Source organism: Vanessa atalanta, chromosome 7 (assembly GCF_905147765.1).
Source record: "Vanessa atalanta chromosome 7, ilVanAtal1.2, whole genome shotgun sequence".
NCBI lineage: Eukaryota > Metazoa > Arthropoda > Insecta > Lepidoptera > Nymphalidae > Vanessa > Vanessa atalanta.
Genome location: NC_061877.1, coordinates 5027579 through 5044328, shown reverse-complemented (window position 1 = coordinate 5044328; position 16750 = coordinate 5027579). Strand labels below are relative to the sequence as shown.

Sequence of the window (16750 nt, the reverse complement as noted above, 5' to 3'; positions counted from 1 at the left end):
AAGAATATTTAGATAAAAAAATCAAACGAATAAAGTGACAATGTGAAAAGTTTTGTATAAAATAGCGATGTGTCTGTGTTGATAGACGTTTTAAGTGTGGCCACATCAATTAGTCAATGTTCACTTATGCACTCCAGTAGACCATCTGTCACAAGTGAACGAAATGTCTGTATAATGTGTTCACAGCGACTGCCCGCAGTTCTCAGCAGAATTGGCATTATACTGGCCAGCCCTTTGGTAAGAACATTCGCCATTATCATTGGCACATTCCCGATACGAGACTGTTATATTTCTTAGTAAAACATATATTGACTGAATAAATTAAATAAATGAATATTTATGAAGAAATGTAACAGTATAGGACACCATTGCAACCACAGCACAGAATCATTCGATAACGCATGCGTAGTCAACGATTACATCGAATGTATAGAAATAAGACAAGTTTTAATCGCTTTGTATTTAGTAATAACAATCTCATATAAGTGTTGTTAATATGTAGTATTTGAAACGCATTAAGCTATTCCATTTTTAATCTTGTATTGAATATACACTAATAATTCTATCATTATACCGTTATTTTATAAGTGAACAACCACCAACAGGAGTATGCTTTAAACCACACAATATATGATTATTTACAAGAAGAATGCAACGTCTTGGATTTCACAACAGAAATTTTACTTATAAACCAAATTAATCAACCGCTAAGCAATATTACCTACAACGATGCTTTGTTTAGTGACCATCAAGTAACATTGAGCTTCTGCAAATCATGATTACGAATCCGCATTCGATGCTTCGGCTAAAGTAAATAATAATATTCATCCACGTAGGAGGCGATGGCATTCCTCAATTGGGCTAAATCAGAAACGCCCCAACCGGAGTCTAGCGGTGCTGTAAGTGATGTCACAACGTCCCAACACATTCCGCCAAACACCATACCATCTCAGATCTGATATCACGATATCTAACGCATATTTTTTCTTTAATGCCACTTCGGATTGCTACAGCCTGTAAGTAGCCTATAGATTTGTAGTTTGTTTTTACCATAGAATTAACAGCGATACGTTATCTCATTTCTTCATTTCAGTACCATCGTATTTTTTCCATTCAATAGACTAAATTCAGTAGTACTTTAGATATATAATTATTTAATCTTAATTGTAGTTTCGTGAAATAATTCAGTAGTAGTGCCATTTTAAAAGAAAAACTAACCACAGGGTGATAAAAAGCGAGAGTCGACAGGAGCGGCCGACTTGGTGACGTGCACGGCCTGCACGGGGGCTCCTGGGTCGTGCACCCATACAACTAATAATGGCGGTGTATCAGAGGTAATTTATAAACATTTTTCTGTTAAATTTTCTCGACTCTTGTGTATTATTGTTTAACTATTTAAGCTTTTCGATATTACTCGATTTATGACTTACAAACCCATTACGTTTTTTTTTCTTATTCTTCCGCTTTCTAACATCTATTATGACAAATTTCAACCCTTCATGGCGTCATTACTTACTACAAAATAGTGACATAATCAACAGATCATAATCTACCAAAAAAATCAAAGTTCAGGATACTTTCGAATTAATATTTTGATAGAATCAAAATCTTTTTAGGTTAAGCTAAATTAAAATTTCTAGACAGCCCATTAATCATAATAAAATAAAATAGAACTGCAGTAAAAGATAAAATAAACATAGCCGGGATAATAAAATTTATGCATAGTCTCAAATTCATGTGTAATATTTCTTAAAGTCGAATTCTTTTGTCTTTTATTTTGCCATATAAATTATTGTTATCAATAGTATTACTTATTAGTCTTATAAACTCGAAAAAAGATTTGTAACTATTAATATGGATACTTCGTCTGATCAAGACGCTTAAATTTTGGCATTAGTGCGGGAAGGCTTGGATCCACGAACGATTGCTAGAAATCTACAGTTTACTACTGGAGATTGGTAGAGACACAAAAGGAGACCCAGTACCGGCAGAACTCGAGCAACCACGCGTGGTGACAACCGATTTATTGTTTCAACTTCCTTAAGAAATCGTTTCCTCACGTCAGTAAACATCAAAACAGAGCTGAAAGAAGTGCGTAAAGTAAAAGTGAGTGCACGAACAATAAGAAGGAGGCTTAAGAAAACGGCACCCCTTTTAGACTTAAGCTCACAGACAAGCTCGTTTAAGATTTACGCATGAACATCTTTATTGAACTGAAGAGCAATGGCATATATATTGTTCACCGATGAATGTATAAATGGTGCAGACGGTCACAGAAGAGTATATCGTCGAAGTGGGGAGAGATATATGCTCAAAGTTTCATTGAGGTGTGTGTTGCTTTTACAGAGAGTTCTTGTATGGTGTGGGGTGGCATTTCGATGATAGGTCGAACGGAACTTGTGTTCATCGACATGGTTCGTCAAATCGGTAGAAGAGATAATTTGAAGGCACAACACCATATTATAGAGGTTTTAGAAGCTCACATGGTACCTTATATGCGATTAAAAGGCGAAAATGTTACTGTAATGCAAGATAATTCCCGACCTCACACCGCTAGATGTATTCGACAATATGGCAAAGAGCTTGGGATACATACCATGAATTAGGCAATACCCAGCCCGGATCATACTCCCATTGAGCATGTTTGAAAGAATTTAAAAAAAGCTGTACGTGAGAAATGCTGTGCCCACAACAGTAGCAGCACTAAGAACAGTTCAGTAAAATTTCTAAGTATGGGACAATATTCCATAAGACCGTTTAATAACCCTAGAATAATTATTTGTAATGAGGGCACATGGAGGCAATACGCCTTATTAAAAGAAGAAAAAGAACCTGTACCTCAAGTTTTGTTTTTTTTTGTAAAAACCAATTTTTCGATAAACCAACCAAAACCAAGTTTTGTTACATTTATCGCTTTTATTCAAAAAAAAATAATTCAAACTGACGCTTAAGGATATGATGATACTACGAACCAAACTATAGGTTTCAATTTCAATTTGTATAAAAAGTTTGAACACCCTACTTTGCTAAAATGTTATTTTCAAAGGCTTTTTGAACTAATAAAATGTAGTTTATGAGTTCGTTAGTGTACTATTGTATGTGTAAGATTTTTGGAATAGCTATAATAGGTATAAAGAAACCTAAATTAAAAATTAAATTCGCTGGTTTGATCTGATTTTCACTGATTCTTTGAACTAATGTCAAAAATATTTTACTTACGCAAAATACATGAATATAGAAAAAATAGTAAATTACTTCATCGACTTATTGGTTTGGCACTATTTATGGCACTGTTTTTTTTTTTATAAATGTACCTGAGTAACATTTGTTACCTCGTGTTTCTACAATACCCATTTTTACATACTCGTACATACATATGCTTATTTGAATATATTATTCCACATTGCTTTCTTTATAGTACGTCAAAAACATTAGTTACGTATTTTTTCGTTCGCCATCACCATTCATTTGCAAAATAATTTCTTTCAGCCATGTTTCGTCCAGGTCCGTAAAAAGGAGCCGCCGCATCCGATCCGTGTGGCGAAGACGATCGACGTCATCGCCCGCATCACTTTCCCCACTGCCTATGCTGTGTTTCTTATCTTCTTCTTCATACACTACAAGGCCTTCTCTTAATGCTGCCCACAACGCGCTACGAGGTGCTTAACGTGCGTTCGAATATTAGTGCGGCTTCGTATTTTATACATCGTATTTCACGGCTATTTACTAGGATTTATAAAATCACTCGCAAGATCTGATACAATTATTTTTGATGACTTTCAATTCAATTTAAGTAATTGTGATTGTACTAACATAATTAAGTGAAACAGAATAAGACACACGTAAGAGCCGTAAATAAATAGATACGAAAAGACTCTAGTAAGTTTTTTGTTAATAATTTAATCAAGAAAAGAATCAAATAAGATCGTTAATGAATATCTGTTTTCCGAGGATTTGAAATAGGTTCCAGGCTTTATTCGACGGTGCGTTATTCCATCGAATTCAAGGAACGATTCCTTTTTCATGAATAATCTTATGATAGGTTAAAGTGGGAACAATTCACTTATAGTCGATGTTCGAGTTCTGAATTGTGTGATTTTTGTATAGTAATTGGATCGAGATCGTAACGTGCGTTTTTGTCGTTCGTTAAATGAAATCTATTTCAAACCTAAAGACAGTCCAATTGTAGGAAATTTATTTAGTATAAGCCAATTTAATGTTGTAGATTTTATAAATCATTACAATCACTTTAGACACCACAATTATTGTGATATCACCAATATTAAAAATCGCTTTTAGAAGAGTGCATGTCACGCTAGGTATTAAAACATGTTTTACCAGAGTTTGAGTTTGAAGAAAAGTTACGCAAAGATTAGACTTAGAAAATAAAGCTCAAATAGATATTTTTTTAGAATTAGACACCACTCAGACGAACTCGTTGTTTCCATATATTGAATATAATTGCGTGTATTTGCGTTGTTTTATGTAAAACCATGAACATGCCTTCTATTACTTCTTCAACTCAAATATTGATTTATTTGCCGTTTAGTACTAGATAATTACTACACAATGTAAATACAGTAAAACCTTTAAATACGTAAGAATATAAGTTGTAATGTAATATAAGTGCGTATTGTGAATTTGTGTTCTGCAAATGTCTTTCTTTATTTATTCCAGCAGTTTTTATAAAACATTTGTATGATTTGTAAAATAAGCTCAAAAAGCTTTATTTAAGAAACCCTAGATGTAAGTGTGCCTTGACCCTATATTATCTAAGTTTTTAATATTACTATGCATCACCGTTAGTCTCGAAACATATAAAGACATAACTGTTTTGGTTCCATCCGATTTGAATTAAAATCGCTTTTATAATTTTAAAACCAAGAATATAAAATAATTTTAATATTTCAGTATATATTATTCTAACAACGAACATATTCAGATCATAATAGACATAATATCAAGTGTTTTAATTCATTCTGTTTCTATGAATTGCGATGGATTCGAAAACTCTATCAGGTAGCTCCTAAGAAGTGATAAATAAGAGTGAGAAATATATTCCTGATATTTTAAAAGATCAATAAAAAACTAAATATTCGTGGAAATGTACTGCATCAATTCTAAATATTATCAGGGGTTATTTACATTTCTTGCAATAACAGTACCTGATACATGCATATAATACATATTATATACATATTAGTGGTTCGAAAGTTCAAACATTATTAGCAAAATAGCATCTGCTATATTAATTCATATTAAATATGGAATTTTAATTATTATAATTTTATTATTACTGTTATTACTTTAAAAATATATAATGAATTATTTAACTAATTTATAGTTTTACCCGAAAGAGAGATAAACCTTAAATATATTATATATATAAACCTTTAATATACCGTAATATAAAATTAGCCTTTTTTTGTTGTAATACGGCATAGTTCAAATACGAAGATGTAACCAAATAGTAAAATATAAATATTATTCCATCTTAAACAGTGGATTAGCATGGCAGATAAGGGCCCTGTTCGGCGCGGTGCAAAAATCAAGCTTTCACTTTTAACATGGTTATAAACTTAACAAAAGTAAATAAAAATTAAGAGACAACAAATCACATACAGATAAAGTATACTGCCCTTTGGGCCTCTCAGCATTTGGGCCCTTCTTCTTTGCACCATCTTGCTCTATGGTAGCTACGCCGTTTTTGAATTAGGTGTCATTTATTCAAATATACTTATATTAGTTTTCATGTACCTACCTATCTTCATAACCTACAATCGCTTTTCGTAAAATATGTGGAGTGTAGTCGTTCATATCGGTACACAGGCGTACATTTAGTTTGCACTAGTCTTTATATTATAATTACCTTGCACGCGATCGGAATCAACTTTGAAGTACCTCACTTAGACTTATTTAACATTTTAGGTCATCAATTCAGATGATATTCATTATCGAATTAGAATTAAAATAACTCATTACAAATAAATAATTTACTTAATATTTAGTAAATTATTAATATTAAAATCACTAAATTCGCCCAATGTTAAAATTCAACATGTGATTCGTTATATGATTTAACCTTAAAAAAAATCGAAAAATTATGTGTTTTTTTTCGACAAATTATCCGATCTTTTAAAAAAAAATAACGATAGTTTCCTTTTCATATAGTAATTATTTTTAAAATAGCGTATAATATTTCCTATTTCACAAACTATATTATCGTATAAGATATCTCCTGAAGATGTTGTTCAGAAAAAGGCAAAACAAATTTGATTATTTCCTGATATTAATACTATATTAAACACCATGATTTCTATAAACTCCTTCTTTATGAACGAACAATATAGTTTCAAATAAAATATTGTTTATTGAGCAGAGAAAGTTCTTACAACTTACAATATCTTATTTTTCAAAACAGCTCCTAACTAAAGTTATCAATCACTCAAACAGGTTTCACCTGCGAGGCAGAGATAATTTTAGTTTAATTAATTGGCGGTTTTTGCTCATGTTTAAAAAAATGAAACGATTGTTCGTCTTAAGGAATGGTAAGTTACAGACACCTGGAATAATATCCTAGATATAAAAAAATATGTATGTGTATTTTATATTTGTCCATTTTAAATAGTGTCTGGTGTAGATCCTAAGCTTTTTATTCCATTGGAACACGAGCGTTCAATTCATAAGTATAGAAACGACGATTATATGCCTTTTGCTTATTAAAAGAGCGGACCAAAGCGTCAACTTTTGGTAATTATATACCTTATCTATATTGTATGTATAGTTAAATTGTATTTAATAAGAAACCCGTTTTGGCTGTGCTTGAATATTGTAAATTAAATTGTATAATATTACGAAATTATTTTAATTATTAATGTTTTCTTTCTGTTCGATATCATATTTTTAAAATACGTGTTTTGCAACGGGTTAAAGAAAACTGTCTCTCCTCGATTATTTATTATACAATACATCTCAAAATGCTCAAACAATTTCTTCATTGAATTAAAGAGATATTGACCAATCAATTATCAATAGCCAGCGACTGAAAGTGCAATATGTTTATTATATTAAAATAACATCAAAGAATGCTGTTGCTTAAGCGTCGTTTGAATAATTCAGCTAATTTTATCAACTCGAATTATTAAAGGAGTTGTTATAAAATGAATAAAAATCCTTTGGCCTGTCTCCTGTCCTTGGCTTTAAAGTAAGGCGATATACTCTAAGACATGCCGTCCCATTAATTGATGTTTATAAACTATAAAATATTTATAACTTTATACTTGAACCTATTGAAAAGTATCGTTTAAACATTTCCACATAAAAAATGTGATGAAATTTTGATCAATTCAAATACGAAAAGAAATACATATAATAGATATTTAAAAATAATCATTAAATAATTAAAATTGAGAATTTACTTCTAAATAAAGATCTCCTATTTCAAAACGAAAATCATGAAAAATATTAAATTTAAACCATTCCCAAATTTTATAAAAATATTCGAAGTGATACTATTTTAATTCGCGATGTATAATTGTATAACTACTGTTAAAATATAAGATAAAATAACATATCATTCGCTTTATAAGACACAAAAATAAATTTATTGTTCTATATTCTGTTAAAAATATATAAGATTATAATATTCTGCCATTGATTCAACTATTTACTGTTAAATTATGAAATATTTATCCTGTGACTTTGTTTATATTTATTTTTAACGTACTACCTATTTCTTTTTAAGGGAATTTGTACAAAATACATGTCACTGTGATATATAACTCATTTCTGCATATTTAGTATATGCCTTTCTAAATATTTCTAATTGAAAGACGCGGGTCACATCTGTCGACAATTTTTTAATTTAAAAAAAAAAACGTTACAATTACAAAAAATGACCAACAACAAAAACTTTTATTTCACTAATATTTTGTACAAATACCATTAAATAAGACTACAAATTTAAATATATATGTGTCATAATATAATATAAGTAATAATAAAATTATTGTTATTAATAGGTTGTTTTGTTATATAAAATATTATATTTTTAGCGCCACTCATCGGTATATTATAAGATAATTATATTTTAAACATTGTTAAATATTTTATACGTAATTATGTTTCTTACACATGGCGGTAGCGGATGGGTTTAAAAACAAACTAACCTTTGAAGTTTTACTAATAGAAATTATTTAAATATATGTACCAAATCATAATTATTTCATTTCATATAAGTCTATGTTGTTAATTATTATTTTATAATTTAATTGCAAGTCTTTTTCAAAATGAAATGTTAAATTGACCTGACAAATTGCAACGAAACCAGTAAATGTAGTAATTAGCATAGAAAAAACAAGTATTTTGCAGATTCGCTTACCCTAGTCGTATAATAAAGACTATTTATAAAGCTCGTGTGACAAAAATGCATTTTCACTTACATTAGGGCATGATGCTTTGCCCTATTATAAAAGTTCAATTTGCTTTATATTATAAGTAGGTATGTTACCATAAATTTTTCAATATATTTTAGATTATAAGGAAGTAAATATGCTGTAACTTGAAAACAATAAAATCGAGTAGTCATTTGTATATTCTAGCGAACGCCTTATCATTTGTTGCATTGTTTATATATGACAGTTATATATTTAAAAAAGAATTGTGATTTTATTATGATTCTCTCTGAAATCAAAATGAAATTTATGTTAAGAATATACCTTATGTAAAAATTCAATATATAATGGGTAAAAATTATAAATAAATCATCGAAGTTAAGCACGTATTCCAGTGCAAGTCAAACTGTCGCTGGCCATAAATTATCGTTGTTAATAATAGTTACAAAGTCCGACGTAATATCGAAGATTTCGTATAATTTTGAAAATACAAAAAAGGTTATATAATATACCATTTGACTTTATAGAATTAATTCCTTCAATGATTCAAATTGAGTAAAAATAAATCAGATTTATCGGTAAGCGCCGAAACATTATGTAAAACTGTGCCAAAATCCAAATCAATAGCAATAATAGGTAGGCAATCCTTTAAAAATGGATTTTAAAAAATAGGCAAAGAAACAGATACCGAATCTTCATATAAAATGTGAATAATAATGAAACCTAAATTTTTTTATATATATCTGTCACAATTCCTCAAAGTACAGATTAACTACAACTGCATAATTCAATTATCAAGTTGCTGTATACAAATAAATAATAAATACTCACTATGTAATTAAAAAACCTTGTGGTAAGTTATATAGTTTTCAGTAAAATTCCGTCCACTCATGCCAGAGCTTGCATAATTATTATTATTAATAATATGGGTATTCAAAGGATAAATATGCGGTTTTAACCTCGCAAGAACCCCAGAATGATTTTGAAACATTTTTTCTTTAAGCACTTAAATGAACATTAAACTGCTTAAAGCTGCACCTATATTTCATTTACTTTGATGAAGTGGCAAATTTAATTTTAATCAGTACTTTGAGGAAAATTATTGCTACTCTAAATAAATATGCATAAATATTTTATTTTCAGTTTTTTTTTTTATTTCGCTATGTTAGTTATACGCTGCGTATATTGTATAAGTAGACATGTTTTAGTACACTAGGATTAAGATGCACGAAAAGACATTAGTGAGATAAATACCAGAAAGAAGCGAAAGCTTTTTAAAACATTTTAATAAAACATAATTTGTTTGTTGTCTGCCTTCATATGTTTTAATGCAATTTGTAATGTATCTATTAACCAAACTTTATCTTAATTTTCTTTTAGCAATTGCAATTATTTATATCCACATTAATATATAATTCAAAATAAAAATGGAGTACCTTAAACTTTTTTTTTAATCTGTATAAATTGATGAGAAACATTATAAAATACAAGTATTATTTATTGATGTTATAAAAAATCGTTGTTTTAAGTGTTCAATAAAGTTATAAAAGTATTTTTATAGTAGGTTTGCTAATATAGAACAATTAAAATCAAAAATAGATAGAACTTACACATTTAAAAATCTTTCTTTCTTAGGTTAAGTTGAAACGTATTTATGTAAAAACTGTTTTTTTATTCTGCATTAACCTGCAGATCTATAGAACCTACAAGTAAAAGTCTCATTTTTATAGGTATTGTTCGTTACCAAAAAGCGTGGTGACCATATTTATAAATACATGAATTAAATTTTGTACCTATTGAAGACGCAATATATTATAAGAAATTATTATTTGTACAATAATATTCTTAACCTGTTCACTATGCATTAGAGTATAATAAAATGTAGTACCTGGTTATTATTTTTTTCTAAATATATTACGATTTCTTGTATCGTATAATCGGTAACTACCTACTTACTATAATAATTATGAATAAAAATTGCAATTCACGCATCGCCTTGTGTATATAAATGAAGACAAGATGAAATTGTATGTTGCATTGTAAATAATTTTAATATAGTATTTATGATTACAATTTTCAAAGTAAATAAAACACAATTTCGGACTAAATTGCTTTTATTTTGTTCAATAATCCTGATACCTAATGTCATATAGCACAATATCTATGTATACCTAAAATAATAAAAAACCTTCAACCTAGCGTTTAAAATGATTTTGTGTTAATTTATATAATGTTTGATTATGTAAATAATAGTATATTTACAAGATTCCTTAGAAATTATAGAAAATACTAATTTATAATTGATATAACCTTTAGCTATATGTCATAAAAGGTAAAACCCTACGTTTTACTGTAAGAAGGTTTTTAAGAATATTTTCGTTCAATATTTTATTGCCTATTAGTATTAGTTTGTACAATTAATTTTCGGTAAAATATTATAGTTTGCCATTGCAGGTTAAACTTATTGAACTGAACTGATAAAATACCCTGATAGATAAAACTCACGCCGGTCTCAGATAGCCACAGGAATAACACTAATTCTATATAATATTATTCCAATTTACGCTGCCTATTAAATTCAAACATGAATACCATTATTTTTTTGTAATTATTTATATTTATAATTTTTATTTTCCTAGGTTTCCTATTCAACAGCGTTAAACTAAAAGTACACTTAAATATTATGAAGCATTGTTTGTACATAATACGACAAACAGTTTTTACAAACCATTATTTTTGGGATTTATTAAGAGCTATATTTTATATTTAATTATCCTTTGGGTAAATCCGTTTATTTCATTTTTTTTTTAATTTTAGATGATTTATTATTTTATTTTAGTGTTTACAAATTCACTATTCAATAAGTTTTAATGAATCATTGGGTCATAATATTATGAGCAAAAGTAAAAAAATACGTCATAATAGGTATATATATAAGTAGATTTTGAGTATTTATTATAATACAATGGCGAATGTTTAAACAGCTGGATAACATACAAACAATAGGTACTTATATGATGAAAAAAAGACAGAAATAAAATTCAATTCATTACGAAATTATTTTGTGCCGGAAAACTAAGATTCTGTCTCAAGATGAATGATGTCACAGTACATATATTTTAAAAAGGTCTACTAAATCAATTTTTAATTCTTACTTTGCTAGGAATTGATGGTCATAATTAACTTCAAATCCATGAGGCAGATATTCTGGATAAAAATAAAATACAAAAATATTTAGAGGTAAAAAAGGAAGCTGATTCTCGTTTCCGGAAAATTTTGTGATTCTTTACTCATTTATTACCGCTAATAAGTGTTATCCTCAGTATATTGAACGTATCTTAGCGTAAACCGTTAAGTTAAATAAAAAAGTTGTATGACATTCATAGTTTCAGACATTGACTTTTTTATTGACAGACGACAGATGTGCAATTTTAGTTTAGCTGATATACTGATACATCTAAATTCTAATCGTAATCAGATTGCTATGTGAATATTTTTGTAAGCTTTCATGTGTACAGTAATATACATATGACATAATGCAACAAGTTTAAACCATAAATAATAGAAAAATTAAAGTAATATGTAACAACTTGCGGAGTTGATACATAAAATAAAATGGTATTTTTCAATCTCTGGTCAGTACTACAATGGTATTTAAGGCCTTTTATAAAATGGTTTCTAAGAAAAACTACAAAGCTTTGCGAACTACAGAGAATATGCTATGGCGATAGGGCTGGAGCCGAAAGAACGTGCAACATTGAAAAATCATTAATGTTGAGCCGAACACAAGATGTTAAGGAGGTTGTGTCATTTTTAGATTCAATAGTAAAAGAACGAAGGTTTATTTCATCTCAGTTTCATCAAATTCTTGATCCATCTATAAACATCATCTTAAGAGTAAAAAAAATAAATCCAAAACTACATGATGCCTTTGTACCTTCATTTCGGAGAAGCTTACAACAAATTTGGTGTTATCGACAACTGGTGGATGAAATAGAAGATCTTCGTCGCACGCAGTTTGATAGTAATAATTTAGACCATGAAGATAAATTATTGAAATTGTGGGATTTATTAGTACCTAACAATCCTTTAGAAGCACGGGTAACAAAAGAATGGCAATACATTGGTTTTCAGGTAATTATTAGTAGTATACTAGATACCTATATGAAATATTTCTTCCATTATGTAATGATTTGAATTTTTCAGGGAGATGACCCAAAAACTGATTTTCGTGGTATGGGACTTCTTGGCTTAGAAAACCTCTTATATTTTGCCTCTGAATATCCTGAAGTATCAAGTCATGTTTTAAGCCATTCAAGACATCCTAAATATGGTTACACTTTTGCCATTGTAGGCATTAATTTAACTTCAATGGCTTATTATCTTCTTAAGGATGGATCAGCAAAAACATATATGTTTAATGCTAAACAGTATCTGCCTTGTATTAATTTATTTCATAAATTTTATTGTTATCTCTTTTATGAGTTTGACAAATTATGGATAGAGTCTAAGCCTGAAAACATTATGGAGTTTTCTGTAATCTTCAAAAAGTTTGAGAATGCAATACACACTGAATTAGCTGACCCAGCATCTGTGTTCAGAATAAATATAGAAGTCGATACCATTTAACGATTAAAACTAGTCATCATATTTGTTTTATAGATCTTAATCTCATATTTTATATTATAAAAATATGCATTTGTTGTGTATATTTAGCAAATGAGAAATTGACCTTAGATATGTTATCACTCACTGATATTTAAATATATGGTGCTCTTATGAGTAACAATGCTTGTTTGAATGTAAATTATTTTTATGTAAGTTCATGTGTCTGTACAATTATGCAGTATGCAATATCAACAAATTTAATTATGGCTTTTTAAAATTATATCTGTTGATCACTCCATGACATGATTGTGATATAATTATTATCTTAGTCACATAATGCAAGGTATTTTTTCACTATAAGAAATGATTGCAAATAAAATTCACATACACAGAAAGTAGTTTCATTATTCAACCATCAAATAAAATATTAAAAAATAATAATATAATAACTTTATTGAAAAAAGTACAAAATTTTCACCTACAGTAAACCATTACTTAAAGGTTGGATATGGTCTCACTATTACTTAATGCAAAATATACACATAAAATATATTAAAACCCAAAATTTAAATAATAAACCATGCTTCACAAAAATAATGTGGACGGATGAATGAAATGCAATATTACTACCCTGCAAATATAAAAGCACTTGTTTCAACTATTTTAAAACATTTTATTGTCTAAAGTTTGTTTTTATTTACTCTTCTTGCTTTGCGTTTGTTTGTCTTTTTTAATAGCTTTTGGTTTAGATTTTCCAGCCTTGATAATTGCAATGAGAGCTGTTATAGCCACTAAACCAAAACCAACAACACCAATTTGCCAAATCCATGGATATCTTGCTAATATCTCCAGTCCAAAAGCAATACTATACCTTATCATCTCCACACACCAATCAACCAATTCATCACTGAAATGTTAGAATAATATTTAAAATTCAAAACAAATGTAGGTTTTTGTTGTGAGTTGTGTGTTTGTTTAGATGCTTTATAAGAGATATAGATATTGTCAATATTGTAAACATTAAAAATAGTAAGAAAAACATTTTACACAATTAAGAAAAAAATTTAAGCAGTTTAAATAAATACTAACAAAAGAATACTTACAATGGTGATGAAAGTAGAGGCACAGCTTCTGCCTTTGAATTTTTATACCAATCTTGCGCAAATGTAACAAATGACTTAATATCATTTTTAGGCAAATCATATCTGTATACTTTGCCTAAGCGGAAGCTGAAAATATTGAATCATATCAAAAATACTGGCATTGTGCATGGATCGGGATTTAATTTTCTATTTTTAAAAAGAATTAAATCGTTTTTTATTTATGAAAACCTTGTTACCATCAAGTAACCATCTTTTCACACATTTTTTAAATTCTTATTAGAAAATAGGAATATAAAAAATGGGTGATGATTTTCAATTACATTGATTTGTATATATATATTATTTAAACATAACTTACAAAAGAAATGCTGGTAGCTTCTTGACTTTAAAACGTTTAGCTGTATTTAGACCTGCTAAATTAGCATCCATTCTGGCAACATTAATCCTGCCTCGTAAAGTGGCACCAACACCTTCCCAAACAGCATGCAATCTTTGACATTCCACACAGGACGCACCATAGCTGTCATAATATAATAAAAAAAAATTATTACATATAGATTTACCTCATTTTCCATATTAAAAAAATAATTAAATGTCTATAAATGATAATAGGGTAATATCTTAAAACAAACATAAATATTTACTTACAACATAACAAACCAATCCCCTGTGGTAGCTCCAGTCGCAGCTTGAGTCATATGTTCAAATATTTTATCTGTCAATTCCTTGACTGCCGGGGATTGATTCTTTTCCAAAAACCCATAAACCTCATTTTCATCAGCATCACCTATTTAATTCAAACTTAATTAGGAAAGTTAACCTTCACTTTCTTTTAATATCATCATTCTAATAAATAAATAACCATAACACTCAGATAATTGTAATTTTTAATATTGAGGTTAGTCAGTTCCAATAACTTCATATATTTAAAAAAATTACCATCGTATAATAAGGGAACACCATGTCTAAAGAAAACAATTGCTGGCTCCTTAGTCGGAGAATAAAGTCTTGCTAAATGACTATTTACCGCCTTTATAGTTTCAGCATTTAAGTGCTTCTGAAAATCTTCATACAAACTATCAAGAGTTTTTTCGAATTTGTCACATATAACACAATTTTGTTTTGCTGAAAATAATTAAAAATTGTATTAATCAAATCATAAATTGATGTATTTGAACCAGTTTGTGGCATAGAATCCAGACAAAACTAAGTCATACTTAAGGCAATCTGATTACTTATTTTTTAAATACGTTTGTATACTCACAGAATAGGACTATAAGTTTTTCTTCTTCTTTTATAAATTGCAATAACTCATCATCACTTACACTTTGCAAACTTTGGCATTTAACATTTAAAAGCGCTAAAAGAAGAATTAGCCAGCAACTTTTTAAATACATTTTGCAAGTATGGATGGAAAAGATCCACTTGGCTTGTTTTGAAATAAAATCAATCGACTTAAAATTAAGTATATAAATTCAAAATAATGTAGATAGGATCATATTTACGATCCTGGATAGAAATATAATTAATTAATCTACTAAAATTTTTTTTTTTTTATCAAGGTCAAATATCAATATTATTCATAAAGATAAGGTTAGGAAACAATGAAAAATCCTATTTTTTGAAGTATAAATAAGACAGATTGAATTTAGTGTTGACAACTGTAATCCATGTATATTGTATCAGCTTATTGTCCTTTCCTATCTTAACTTTCGTCAACTTACACTATAGTACCTACTTATTTTAATATTTTGTTTTCATATTACATACGACATTGCCCATTTATATAAAAAAAATGTATTTAAATAAAAACTATATATTTAATATGTCTTTTTTAAGTATTGACTTATTTATGATACCTTTTTGGAAATTTATAGGAAGTTTTTTAATCCTAGGAGGGATTCGGTGAACGCCTAAAAAGTATTTTTCAATATCTGATCAAATTTAATTTCTACTCTCAATTCCTCTGTATAAACTTTTGTCTTCAGTCGCAATTTTTACAGGCGTCAGGCAGAAGTTGGGCAGAAGTGGCGCAAGGTGTGGACGACGTAGGCCTTGACCTACAGCTTCGCTTTTAAGGGGCCTCGCACGTTGAAAGTCTAATACTTATTCATTTATAATGATTAAAATCACATATGTGTATTTGAAAATTTTATTAAAATATCTCTTATGGGACAAAAATAATACCTATAATATTATCACTGTTTTTTATATTTTTCATAAATAAAATAAAATTTATAAATATCTACAGTAGTCAAACACCGGTTGTTCTGCCCCATTAAAATAAAGTTATTTGCATTTTATGAACAAAAATTAATAAAAATTAAATCTTTTAAATAACAAAACGATATTTGTGGCAGTTATCTCACTAGTTTATTTTAGTCTGTGTATAATCTGAGTGGTTTGACTCGATATTGTAATTACAATTAGGCTTTCTTATTGTATTGTATTGTATAGATATCTCTTTGTACATATTTTGTTATAAATTCGTTTGTGTCATTGTAGTTAATATTTATGTAGGATCATATATTTAAATCTTACTGTATGAAAGTATAGCTTTAGAGGCGTAGCAAACACTAAGCGAAATCGCAACATCGCCTCGTAAACTTAAATAGTATATTGGTATGTGAAGCTGTGGATAGTATT

General features: G+C 28.7%; 3 protein-coding genes across 31 annotated transcripts in view; 2 read left to right on the top strand and 1 right to left on the bottom strand.

The window, feature by feature from the left end:
- LOC125065479 (glutamate-gated chloride channel) overlaps positions 1-7476 on the top strand; it is a 62078-nt gene extending 54602 nt beyond the window's left edge. For 6 of the 29 annotated variants that reach the window (XM_047673082.1, XM_047673081.1, XM_047673080.1 and 3 more), the window contains 4 exons: positions 187-237; positions 837-899; positions 1224-1334; positions 3490-7476. In XM_047673082.1, the coding sequence (XP_047529038.1) occupies positions 187-237; positions 837-899; positions 1224-1334; positions 3490-3636 (372 nt within the window). In that variant the 3' untranslated portion in view covers positions 3637-7476. Of the gene's footprint in view, positions 1-186; positions 238-836; positions 1017-1223; positions 1335-3489 lie in introns of all 29 variants that reach the window. The other 23 variants (XM_047673104.1, XM_047673105.1, XM_047673092.1 and 20 more) reach the window with 10 other exon arrangements.
- Positions 7477-11814: 4338 nt separating this feature from the next.
- LOC125065167 (ELMO domain-containing protein 2) lies at positions 11815-13385 on the top strand. The gene is made up of 2 exons (XM_047672645.1): positions 11815-12527; positions 12600-13385. Exons 1-2 carry the CDS (start codon positions 12009-12011, stop codon positions 13020-13022), a joined length of 942 nt encoding a protein of 313 aa, XP_047528601.1. The 5' UTR covers positions 11815-12008; the 3' UTR covers positions 13023-13385.
- A 41-nt stretch (positions 13386-13426) lies between these two features.
- Positions 13427-15706, bottom strand: LOC125065196 (thioredoxin domain-containing protein). The gene is made up of 6 exons (XM_047672696.1): positions 15369-15706; positions 15044-15229; positions 14753-14891; positions 14463-14624; positions 14105-14230; positions 13427-13908 (listed from the first exon to the last, which is right to left on the bottom strand). Exons 1-6 carry the CDS (start codon positions 15499-15501, stop codon positions 13695-13697), a joined length of 960 nt encoding a protein of 319 aa, XP_047528652.1. The 5' UTR covers positions 15502-15706; the 3' UTR covers positions 13427-13694.
- Between the last annotated feature and the right edge of the window lie 1044 nt (positions 15707-16750).

Coding starts and splice junctions, on each gene's coding strand:
- LOC125065167 (XM_047672645.1), top strand. CDS start 12,009: ATGGTATTTTTCAATCTCTGGTCAGTACTACAATGGTATTTAAGGCCT. Junction 12,528..12,599: donor GGCAATACATTGGTTTTCAG/GTAATTATTAGT, acceptor TGAATTTTTCAG/GGAGATGACCCAAAAACTGA.
- LOC125065196 (XM_047672696.1), bottom strand. CDS start 15,501: ATGTATTTAAAAAGTTGCTGGCTAATTCTTCTTTTAGCGCTTTTAAAT. Junction 14,892..15,043: donor TGTTCCCTTATTATACGATG/GTAATTTTTTTA, acceptor TGAATTAAATAG/GTGATGCTGATGAAAATGAG. Junction 14,231..14,462: donor AAGCTACCAGCATTTCTTTT/GTAAGTTATGTT, acceptor CAATATTTTCAG/CTTCCGCTTAGGCAAAGTAT.